General features: G+C 43.5%; 1 protein-coding gene across 2 annotated transcripts in view; it reads right to left on the reverse strand.

Annotated features, from left to right (window-relative positions):
* Window positions 1-1,059: 1,059 nt before the first annotated feature.
* The window catches only part of LOC149948426 (uncharacterized), a 63,434-nt gene continuing 52,255 nt past the window's right edge, over window positions 1,060-12,238 (reverse strand). Inside the window, exons 14-27 of one of the 2 annotated variants that reach the window (XM_090173427.1) lie at window positions 10,880-10,983; window positions 10,727-10,811; window positions 10,506-10,667; window positions 8,318-8,482; window positions 7,252-7,393; window positions 7,022-7,182; window positions 6,315-6,746; window positions 4,566-5,441; window positions 4,357-4,499; window positions 3,843-4,293; window positions 3,684-3,774; window positions 3,235-3,616; window positions 3,107-3,157; window positions 1,060-2,028 (exon numbers count right to left, since the gene is read on the reverse strand). In XM_090173427.1, coding sequence (XP_090029553.1) covers window positions 1,777-2,028; window positions 3,107-3,157; window positions 3,235-3,616; window positions 3,684-3,774; window positions 3,843-4,293; window positions 4,357-4,499; window positions 4,566-5,441; window positions 6,315-6,746; window positions 7,022-7,182; window positions 7,252-7,393; window positions 8,318-8,482; window positions 10,506-10,667; window positions 10,727-10,811; window positions 10,880-10,983 — 3,497 coding nt within the window. In that variant the 3' untranslated portion in view covers window positions 1,060-1,776. The remainder of the gene's footprint in view (window positions 2,029-3,106; window positions 3,158-3,234; window positions 3,617-3,683; window positions 3,775-3,842; window positions 4,294-4,356; window positions 4,500-4,565; window positions 5,442-6,314; window positions 6,747-7,021; window positions 7,183-7,251; window positions 7,394-8,317; window positions 8,483-10,505; window positions 10,668-10,726; window positions 10,812-10,879; window positions 10,984-12,238) is intronic. The other variant, XM_090173428.1, reaches the window with a different exon arrangement.

Genomic DNA, 12,238 nt, shown 5'->3' on the forward strand with positions numbered 1-12,238 from the left:
CTTAGTCTTAGCAGAGTATTTTTTTAAGAAAATAGGTCAGTATAGGCTTAGTAAGAAAAGCGCCATCTACTTTATTACACGTCAACTGAATGCACGAGGAAATAGCAAACGACATATGGGAAACCTTCTGATTGATTCCCGATTGTGTATCAGAAAGACCTTTAATGATTTTTGCGTCTTCCGATTGTGACGTCACGATAGGTATCGGAAGGGTATCAAATTAACCCGTTCCATGGGCAGGTTTTTCTAATACGTTTAATAAACGTATGGTTGTAAAACGCGCACGTAGATAGTTTCTGATTGCCGCCATTTTGACTATACACAACTATTTTACGTGATTTAAGCGATCGCACCGAACGGTAACGCGATCGAATGTATCGGATTATTTTACGATTTTCGTTGTTCAACGCAACCTAGTGAAAATTTAGAGCGAGCAGAAAGCTTTCACACATTCAATTCAAAACTTGACCGGTAGGTGGCCACACTTGTCAACAAAAATTTAAACAATCCACGATGCCTGTTATTTTGCTACTTCAGTACAGTTTGTGCTGAACCTTTGTCCTATTACGAACATGCAGATTTGTGCACCAACAAGCATCGTTTCTAAACACGGTAATATCGCGGTATGGGGACCATTAGAATAATGAGACCTCGAGTCACTGCCTTATTGCCCAACCAAAAGACGGCACTGATTGGCTTAGAATGTATAAAATATAGTGCCATCTGTTGAAATCTTTTTCAACTAAAGATTGGAGAAATAGCAGACAACTAAGAATGGCGAAATTTGGCTGGCCCTGTTCATATTTCGTTCCTCCCTTTAACCATCAATCTCCCGATCTCCCTTCCAAAGACCAGACTAGACTCAGCAGAGGGACAATTGTAGCTGACGAGGAGTGGGAGGGTAAATAAAAGTGGTAAAGAAAGGTCAAGTATACAAAAGAGCGCTAACAGATGGCGCCACACTCCCTATGCTAGCTTTATTTCATTTTTAGACTGGGCTACGAGCTCCAATTACACCCGATAGGGCTGAAAAAAGTCACTAATAAATATCCATTAAAGTAACAGTTTTGAAATAAGATTTATTTTCGTTAGGTAATTTTATTTACAGTAAATTTTCTTTTTTTAAAAGCTACCAAAAACACTTTTTGGGGTGTACCTATAATTTTGGCTTCCTCGCAACGCTATAGTTATAAGAATCTAGTCATAGGCCTCATATTTAAATGTAAATTTTGTTCATCCGCTGTTTTTTTTTTCTAGACAAATTAATATCAAATAAAGTGGTAAATACAGTCTAAGAAAACAAATAAGATAAAAACAGTTTTAAAAATCAATAAAAGATCGATCGACGTTCCTTCATCCACTGGATAGATGGCGCTAGTAAATTGGTGTTTCATTTTTTTCCGGTACTTTTCAAAATGGAGGGGACGGATTAGAAAAATACTCTCGTTTTGTTATGCGTGGAATGTGATTTTGTTCTGTTGGAGGAAGACGTTTCTCGTTGATATATCAAAACAAACACTTTTTTCGCCGACTCAATAATTAAAAAGTAGGAAGAGGTTGGGGGGGGGGACCTTTATGTACAATAAACAAACAATTAAACATAGTAGGACGTTTGCTTTTCATTTTTTTTGCAGTTTTCGCATAAACGAGTTTTGTTTTATCCAACAACCTTGCGATGCTTAATTCAATAATATAATTTGGTATATTATTTTTAAAAATGTCTCAAAATTGGAATGCGTTAAGTCATTCGTCTTTTTCGTAATATAATTATCTTTTTTAGGCTTTGGTCGGGTTCTCTTTTTCGTCGGAGGGTTCTTTCTCGTCGGAGGGTTTCTTGACTTCGTCCTGATAGGAGGGCGGAGGGATATCATCCGGGACTACTTTCTTGACTCCGTTCATCTCGTTCTGGATGGATTCGTATTCTGATTCGACGGTTTGAATGCCGGGGTTCTTCTTGACCGTGTCGTAAGGGTTGGGTTTCGTCTGACTTTTACCGGTGATGAACCCGTAAAGAGGACTGTTGAAGGCCTATTAAGAAATAAATAGTTCGTTTACGGGCTATTTTCCTTTGATAAATGAGACTGCTGGCGCCATCTGGAAATACTTTAAAAATTGTTGCCAATTTTCCCTAGCTCCTATAGTTTGTCCAGTTGGACCGGGTACGTAGGTATAGATTATCTTTAGTTGGACGAAACTTAGTAAAATTTAGTGTTGGGCCCAAACCGATATGAAATCTGTATCGGTCACCGATATCGCGATTTTCCCGATTAATCGGTTCGCGTCTAAAATACCGATTTTACCCGATAAAAAAAAACCTTCCGATACCGATTTTACCCGATTTTTTTCCGATTATTTAAAACCAATTTTCTTAAAGTCCTGGTAGATGGCGCCACTAACCTTGACCATTTGAAGTTCAAACTTCAGTTGCGGCATGGAGAAATGGCGGTGGAGAGGAAGAGACGCCGTTTTCGTAGATCGAGATTTTTTTAAATCGGTAACATTAGTATTGGACCATTGATAATGAATTGTAAAATCGGTATCGGTGAAAAATCGGTATTAGTTGACTTCGGCAAAAAAATCGGTATCGGTGAAAATCGGTAAAAAATCGGGAAAATCGGTATCGGTATCGGTTGAAACATAATGTTATTTTCTTTACGCGCGTAAAAACGTTTGAACGTGTCAAAACTGAGAAACGCGTCCTAGCGCGCGCCAGTGGAAAACAAGCTTTAGGGTACAAAAGCGGGTAAATAAGTCTGCTATACTTTACAGTGTAAAGGTACTGTCACGCGCTAAAAAGGAATTTTTAAATCTGGTAATTTGAGCATTTTAAAATTGTTTTAACCGGTTTAAGTCACCGGTTACCACCGGTTTTAACCATACTGGATTATTAAACTAAAAAAAAAAGTTTTTTTGTCAACCTCGCTTATAATGCCTTTAAACAGGTGGCCGGGTTACAACGCGTAGGACGGTGGTGCCACGCGAGCCAACCGGGATATTATTCAATTCCTAAAATTTCAGGGGTTCCGTGGATTTGGTTTGCGATAGCGAAGGGTTCCGCGAAAAATGAAGGTTGAAAAAACCACTAGACTTAAAAAATGGTATTTACCAAACTAACGAGGGAATTCCTGGGTCTTTCTCCATTTTTGCCTCGATAATACTGAAAGATTAGAAAAAATGACGTTTTAAAACCCGATGATTATCAGAAATGGGAATCAACAAAAAACGGGAACATACCGAAACTAAAGCTATTAGGATCAAGACAACTAGGATAGTAATGACCAAAGTGATGGCGACTAGAGTGGCGGTTCCGTCCCGCGAGATGGCGGTAATGGCCATGTGGGTGTCGGCGATGCGATTGTCGAAGACTTCAACTTCCGGCGAAACGTAATCGGAAATGTAATAGAAGTGAGATCGTCGATAATCGGCCACCATGCTGCCGTCGTTCATCTGCAAGAGCAGTCCACCAGTCTTGACCATTTCCTCCAACCGGAAGGCGGCGTCCACTTTGTTGTCTCCGACCAGGGAGAAGGTCACCTTGGTGCTTCTGGGGCTGGGTTCCACCACGACTTCGTTCTCCAGTCGCCCGTCGAGTCGTTTCAGCAAGTGTTGAGATAAACTAAGATACGCGGCGAGCTTTCAGTTGGGATTACGCTACCAGGAATGACGCGGACAATCGAACTCACCCTTTGATGGAATCGGCTGAGTTTCCTTTCAACGGCGAGCCCTCGTGTCTGTACGTCAAGGTGATGTCGACGCTCTTAATGGGTACGAAACCTGTAGGACAAACCGTGTCTTATATCCCGCGGCAATTGGTGGTTAGTCGTGATAAACTTGAAACTTACGGCAGTTGGACTTGGCTCTCGGGAAGGTATTGGAGTCCGGTAGTTGAATTCCGGCCTCATCCACGCACCAGCACTCTTCCTTGTGGGTCGTCTTGTCCTTCATGCACTGCGCCGGCTCGAATTTTCCTTCTACGTCGCATTCGGGGATGTACTCGTGCTGCAAAGTGGCGTCGTTGGATCGCAACGAACGGGTGTGCTCGCAACGCGTCTCGGAGGTGACCAAAGGAATGACGATGTCCGGGGCGGCGGTGGGAGGTTGGCAATCGACGTTCTTTCCGGAGCGGTCCACGAAGACGGGGGTGCAAGTGCAAGGATCGACGGTGCAGACTGCCTCGGCGTTTCCGGGGCAACTGACGTTGGCGCAGATGCGTGAGCGACTGCACGGCTCCAATTCCTGAGTGACCGAAGACCACGGGCAGTAGACCATGTCCGGACATCTAGCTTGACATTCCTGTAAACATTTATTCAGTTAGTTTCATTAGTGGTGGGATCTCGTTCGAATGGTAAGACGAACCTCTTTGGAGGCAAAATTGTTATCGTTGCCGCCGCAGCCGCCGTATTTGAATTCTTCGCACTCGTGGCTGTGTTTGTTGTAGAACCAGCGAGATATTTGGGCCCGACAAACTCCGACTTCTCTCAGTTGTTCGCATACTGGTTCTGTAAAATATCGCGAAAGGGTGGGCTTAGTTTCACGGAGAATGCATGACGTTGTAAAAGACTTACTCGGTACGACGCATTCCTTGTGACATTCCTCCATGCTGACGAAGTTGTTGTCGTTACCGGCGCACCCGCTGAAGGAAAATTCTTCGCAACGCTGACTTTCTTGGTTGAAGAAAAACCTCGAAATGGCCGCTCTACAGTTTCCTGGTCTGACTTTCTGGGAGCACTTGTCTTCGCAGTTCAACTTGACGCCGTTCTCGTCGACGAAATGAACGGCGCACTGGTCGCAAGGATCGGCGACGCAAATGGCGTCGGGATGTTGCGGGCAGTAGGCGTTGACGCATTCGTCTCGACATACACGAGGCTGGATATCCGGTCGGCCGCAAATTGGTCCCAGCGATTGTCTCTCGACGACGGATCCGTTGCGGCTGCACTTGACGAACCCTTTGGTCAGGGAGTCGTGGATGGGTCTTCCGTACTTGTCGACGCACCAGGCTAGTTCTCCCTGTCGTTGGACAACGGCGTAACCTCCTTCTTTGGAACAATTAGGCATATGGACTTTCATCACGACGCGATTGGGATCGGTTTCGAAGGCGTGGGCGAAATTGGTCTCAGCCGTTTCTTTTTCGACGTCGAAGCTCTCGAAGGAATCCATCTTGGGTTCCACGCACTCCATTCCGCAATCTCCCATGCAACACTTTTGGTTCCCGACGCATTGGGAATCGGTAAGACACTTGTGGCGGCATCTCCAGCTCATGCTGCGGATTAAACTCCAGAAGGATGGTGGTGGGCAGAGACCGGGTTTGGAAATCATGGCCTCGTGGACTTCGTCGGTCACCATGCGGGCCATCATGTTGCCAAAGGGGTTCACCATTTGAGGAACTCGAACGGTTAAACTACCAAATCGCGGACCGATCACGACGGCGATTCTGGATGTCACTGAATCCGAAGACAAACGGTTGAGCCTCTTTTGCTTTTAAGAGGATATTTTCACCGAGAGGTCAGCGAACGGCCATTATAGCTTTGTGCCACCCGTTCGTCATAAGCCTTATCTATTCCTGGTGAGGAACAAGCTAGTACATAGGGATAAAATATCCTAGGGTCTCTTTGTGGCATAGAACCACCACTAGTGGAACTAATACGATTTTTGACGCAAAAAAGGTTGTAGTAACTCCGCATCATCTATTGAATTTTAACTCTTTCAGGGTGACCAGGGAAAGGCTTTGAAACTTTTATAGGAAAAATAGGAATTTTAGAGTCGAATTATAGGAAAATATAGGATATAAAATAGACGAATTATAGGATAATATAGCAAATTAAATAGGAAAATTATAGGAACATATAGGACACTAAATACGATAGTATAGGGTATACGGTAATTATTGGATATCGGTATACTTTGACTAGAACCACCTAGAATATTAGCGGATTTCCAAAACCTGTACATTTCAAGATTTTGTTTGAAAGTGGCAAGTGTTTTCACTAGATATTCTATGACACGTACAAAAAAGTTCTGTCACTTTCATAAGAGCGTGAAATTATAGGAAAATAGGTGAAAATAAAGGAATTTATAGGCATTAAAAATATAGGAAATATAGATAGTCTGGTCACCCTGCTCTTTATTTTATAACTATTGATTAAATATTACGATATTGTTATAAATAATTAAGAAGAAATACGTAGTTTCAGTATATCACTATAGGATATCAGTATAGATGGACTAAAACTGACGAACAAGTTGCGCAAAAACCGGGAGTGCGCCGACCTCTCAATAAAACGATCCTGGTTTTTAATTGACAAACAATAACCAACCTGAGATGGGTCCTTGATGGCGCACTGTTTCGTATTCGCTTTCGGAAGCCATTTGGTCGTTCAGAGCCCCGCTGAGGAAGCGCCCGAGCAGAGTTCTGGACACGACGACGGGCAAAGGAGGAGGAGGGGGTGGAGGGACGACGCCATCGGGGGACTCTCCTTCCTCGATGTAACTTTCGATGGACGCGGAGGCTCTTCTGAAACCCTTAATCTTGTTGATCCACGCCGAGCTGTCCAAGACGTCTTGCACTTCGCCCAAGCAGGCGGTCAAGTCTTTGGCGCACGAAACTGCCTGGTTACGATTGTTGTAGAATTGAGCTTTGCAACCGCCGCACGGATCGACTCGACAAGTGGCGTTAGGGTAGCCCACGCAACTGGCTCGGGAACAAAGGTCATCGGGGCATTGATATACCGGAGATCCATTGGCGCAAACTGCTCAACAAATTCAATTCCCAATATTAGTGGTTTAATGAATGAACTTCGCTAAAGGATGTACTTCAAACGCAGAACTCGCGTTTGATTTTTATGGGACATGGTAACGCTGGACCAGCGGAAGTGGATTTCAAGTGAGCTATTCGTAACCATGGCGATGCTTTCGTTGGAAACAAAAAACTACCTATTCCGCTAGGTGGCTCACAAAGTTAATCGTATTTCCAAGTTGAGGTACATCCTTTGGAACGCGAGTTAAAATATCGGATGACAATTACTTGGAATTTCTCCCAAATTGCGTCCACCTCGAGAGGAACAGGCTGGCGTCCCGCGTACAACGGTGCCTGGTTGTTGGTCTCCATTTTTATTGACGCACCAACAGAGTCCGAGCGCGTCCAAACATTGAACAGGTTCCCAATCGCCCGACTTTTTGTTACACCTATACACATCAAAGACATCTCGATATAAATCAATGGTAACTACAACCCAAATTGTTCCAAGTACTTACTTTGGCAAAAAGACAATTTTATTGACGCTCTTCTTAATTTTCATGTTTCGTTCTCGGATACGTTCGCATTCGGACATGACTACGTAAAAACGATAGCCTTTGGTTAAACGTACTCGTGCTTTCGGGGCGCCTAAGCCCTGGGCTTAAGTTCAAAAATGTAAGAAAAACGCAAGTTGTTCATTCACCCTTGGTTTCGGAAACAATATCATAGGTATAAGCGGGAATTTATATACTTTTACACTTGGAATGTCTAAGGATTCACAGAAGGAATGGTCCGAGTTTAAAGGCAGTGATGCATTATCCATAAGGCTGACTAGCCCAGGGGCCCACCAGGAACACGGGCCAAGCAGGGGCCCATGAGTCACAAGGGGGATGGGATGTCAAGGGGCTCAAAGCCTAGGGGCCCTGCCATGAATTAATACTTGGCAAGGCTTACATGTAAGGTATTAGCTCGCCGATGGTGCGCTAAACTACCTCGATTTGACTATTTCGATATTAAGCCTTGGCTCGAATAGAAGTTAACTTACTACATTTGCTTATTTTTAACCATCTAAGTACGATAATTTATGAGGGACTATCCCAGAACCTCAGTATGAAAACGAAACTTCGTACATCAAATACATTTTCTGGTAAGTCTATTTTCCGAGTGGTCCATTGCAATAATCGTAAGTCAGTGAATTTGAAAATACGCGTTACGTCTTACAATCGACGTATCTTAATCCCCGCCCTTTTCTCCATGTAGCAATGGATACTTCAGATATACCAAGTGTACGCGTATATAATTTCCAGTCATAAGAGAAATCGACTTATAGCTATCGATTTGATAAATTGTCGTTTGAAGAAAAAACGTTTTCGAGGAGAGAGCCATCATAAATCAGAGGCTCATTGTCCCGCTTTCAAGAGGAATTTTAAGGAGTAATTACCGTCGGACCCCTTCCCCCGACTTTGTTTTTGGCAGGGGGTCAAAAAGCGGGGTTAGAGGATTCATCTCTCGCAATCTCGAGCCTCTCGCGAAGAAAACGGGGGCACTCGAAGAACCCGAATTAGAACCGAGGTCCTATCTCACCTGGACAAGTGGTTTCGCAGTCCTCTTTGGAGTCGAAGCGATTAAGATTGCCGCCGCAGCCTCCGAACAGGAACTCCTCGCAACTATTCTTCCTGGCGTTGAAATACCAGCGACGCTTCGCCGCTTTGCACATTCCGATTTCTTGGGGCTGATAGCAGACGTCTCCTGCGACAGACGGACGGACGGAAGAGAAATTAACGCGAAGCATTTTAACCAAATGTCTCTCGGAGAATTTGGGAAATGGCGTCGGGGTGAAAATATTTCGCCTCTGATTTAGTAGATTAAACACGCGCGGGTTGAGCTAATTAAAAGAAACCTTAGCAGAGGGCTGAAAGGATGTCTTAGGCGAGCGGCCAACTTTTTGTTACGGGGACGCTTTCTTTTTGGGCGGGTTTCCACGAAGCTCACGTCGTTAATTTACAACCTGACGACACAAATTGCTTTCTTTTAGCGGGGAGTCGACTTTACTAATTTTTAAACCCGACTAGAAAATTCTACAAAAAAAACTTTACACGACCCGAAAACCTGATCTGCACCGAAACCCAAAATTAAAAACCTAACGACATTTCGGAGAAAATAAAGGGCCGACCCAACCCGATTATTTTGTAGACAAAAACCCGACCCGACCCGACCCGACCCCATTATTTCCTAGACAATAAAAACCCGACCCGACCCGACCCCATTATTTCCTAGACAATAAAAACCCGACCCGACCCGACCCCATTATTTCCTAGACAATAAAAACCCGACCCGACCAGACCCCATTATTTCCTAGACAATAAAAACCCGACCCGACCAGACCCCATTATTTCCTAGACAATAAAAACCCGACCCGACCCGACCCCATTATTTCTTAGACAATAAAAAACCCGACCCGACCCGATTATTTCCTAGACAATAAAAACCCGACCCGACCTAATTATTTCTTAGACAATAAAAAACCCGACCCGACCCCATTATTTCCTAGACAATAAAAACCTGACCCGACCCCATTATTTCCTAGACAATAAAAACCCGACCCGACCTAATTATTTCTTAGACAATAAAAAACCCGACCCGACCCCATTATTTCCTAGACAATAAAAACCCGACCCGACCCCATTATTTCCTAGACAATAAAAACCCGACCCGACCCCATTATTTCCTAGACAATAAAAACCCGACCCGACCCCATTATTTCCTAGACAATAAAAACCCGACCCGACCCCATTATTTCCTAGACAATAAAAAACCCGACCCGACCCCATTATTTCCTAGACAATAAAAAACCCGACCCGACCCCATTATTTCCTAGACAATAAAAACCCGACCCGACCCCATTATTTCTTAGACAATAAAAAACCCGACCCGACCCCATTATTTCTTAGACAATAAAAAACCCGACCCGACCCCATTATTTCCTAGACAATAAAAACCTGACCCGACCCCATTATTTCCTAGACAATAAAAACCCGACCCGACCCCATTATTTCCTAGACAATAAAAACCTGACCCGACCCGACCCCATTATTTCCTAGACAATAAAAACCCGACCCGACCCAACCCCATTATTTCCTAGACAAAACCCGAACCGACCCGACCCCATTATTTCCTAGACAAAAACCCGACCCGACCAGACCAGACCCCATTATTTCCTAGACAATAAAAACCCGACCCGACCCGATTATTTCCTAGACAATAAAAACCCGACCAGACCCCATTATTTCCTAGACAATAAAAACCCGACCCGACCCGACCCGACCCCATTATTTCTTAGACAATAAAAACCCGACCCGACCCAACCCGATTATTTCCTAGACAGTAAAAAACCCGACCCAACCCGATTATTTCTTAGACAATAAAAATTTGACTACGTAAAAACTCAATCCAACCAGATCAGATTACTTCGTAGAAAATACTCAATCCGACCAGATCCGACCAGATTACTTCGACGAAAATAAAAACTCAACCCAACCCAATTCTTTCGTAGAAAAGGAATGTAATTTTCTTTCCAAATACGACCGAGACGGCCTTACGTCGGTTGGCCCTTAAAATGTTGGTACTAAATCAGGGGTTCAAGTATCCGACTGATCGCTACTACTTATTATTACCCTACTACGTGTTTCATCTAAATCCGCTTAGATTACAAAAGCCGGTAATAACCTAGCTCGATGACGTGTTAAAAAAGCGAATAGGGCTCGTGTCTTACTTGGCTTAGGACAGCAAACGGAATACTCTCCCAGCGGACTGAGGTGGCATTTGTGCGAAGACGGGCAACTGTCGCTGAACGGGCCGCAGGTGGCGGGCTCCCCGGTGGTGGCATTCAGCAGAGGCTCGCCTTCGGGGCACGGATTGGCCATATCCGGCATACCTGGTTCGTTTCGTAGAGCTTAGACCCTTTACACTTACCAATTTCAAAAGATTACTTACACAAAGCGATTGGCGGACAAGGTCCAGACGCGCAGTTGACCTGAATGGCCCGACATTGTTCTCCCGGTTTTTCGCACTTTACTTTCTATTGGACGGATTGCACTCGGTAAGAATCGTTTCGTTTTCAAATTGAACTGACGATTTGACACTTACGTCACACGGATCCCTGCACGCGCACGTGAAACAGTTATTTCCGCCCATTTGGAGTCCATTGGGACACGTCAGGTCGCAGTCGGCGGGGTAGCACTTCTCCGGCTCTGTTCAATGCGAGGCTCAATCAATACAGATTCGAAAAGTGCTTACGGGGAGACATTAGCCATTGGAGGTTCGATTGTAACGCTTTTAATCAGGGTTGCCACGGTTTTTTAACAACTAAATTCCCAGACTTTTCCAGGTTTTCCCTGACCATCTACGGAGATTTTCCCTGACTTATTTTGTGTCAAGATTTGGTATTTTTTAAACAATATTTTGGTAAAACATTCCTATTTGCAACCGAAATGAAATTCCCTGACATTTCCCCGATTTTTAAACTTTCCTGAAATTTCACTGATTTTTAAACTAATTTTTAAAATTCCCTGACTTTTCCCGATTTTAATACCCATATTCAAATTCCCCGATAATAGGCCTTTCTATATAATAATCTAAGTTTGCTGAACTGGTTTTTATGTAGCTCATTCGTCACGGAATGCGTAGAAGTTCGGTTCGGAATATGCTTAAAAACGGGGTGCGTCGTCGAATTTACTCTTATGTCCAGGGCTTTTCGCACTAAAACGTCATCGATACGTCACCCGTGACGCAGCAGCAACACCAAAAACAATAAGGCCAATGTTACTTTATAGAAACGCCTATTATATCCATATTCAAATTCCCTGACTTTTCCCCGATTTGTATACCGAGATTCAAATTCCCTGACTTTTCCCCGATTTGTATACCGAAATTCAAATTCCCTGACTTTCCCCCGATTTTTATATCCATATTCAAATTCCCTGACTTTTCCCCGATTTTTATATCCATATTCAAATTCCCTGACTTTTCCCCGATTTTTATATCCATATTCAAATTCCCTGACTTTTCCCCGATTTTTATATCCATATTCAAATTCCCTGACTTTTCCCCGATTTTTATATCCATATTCAAATTCCCTGACTTTTCCCCGATTTTTATATCCATATTCAAATTCCCTGACTTTTCCCCGATTTTTATATCCATATTCAAATTCCCTGACTTTTCCCCGATTTTTATATCCATATTCAAATTCCCTGACTTTTCCCCGATTTTTATATCCATATTCAAATTCCCTGACTTTTCCCCGATTTTTATATCCATATTCAAATTCCCTGACTTTTCCCCGATTTTTATATCCATATTCAAATTCCCTGACTTTTCCCCGATTTTTATATCCATATTCAAATTCCCTGACTTTTCCCCGATTTTTATATCCATATTCAAATTCCCTGACTTTTCCCCGATTTTTATATCCATATTCAAACTCCCTGACTTTTCCCCGATTTT

The sequence above is a fragment of the Leiobunum rupestre genome, chromosome 4 (assembly GCF_980474605.1).
Source record: "Leiobunum rupestre chromosome 4, qqLeiRupe1.1.hap1, whole genome shotgun sequence".
Classification (NCBI taxonomy): Eukaryota; Metazoa; Arthropoda; class Arachnida; order Opiliones; family Sclerosomatidae; genus Leiobunum; species Leiobunum rupestre.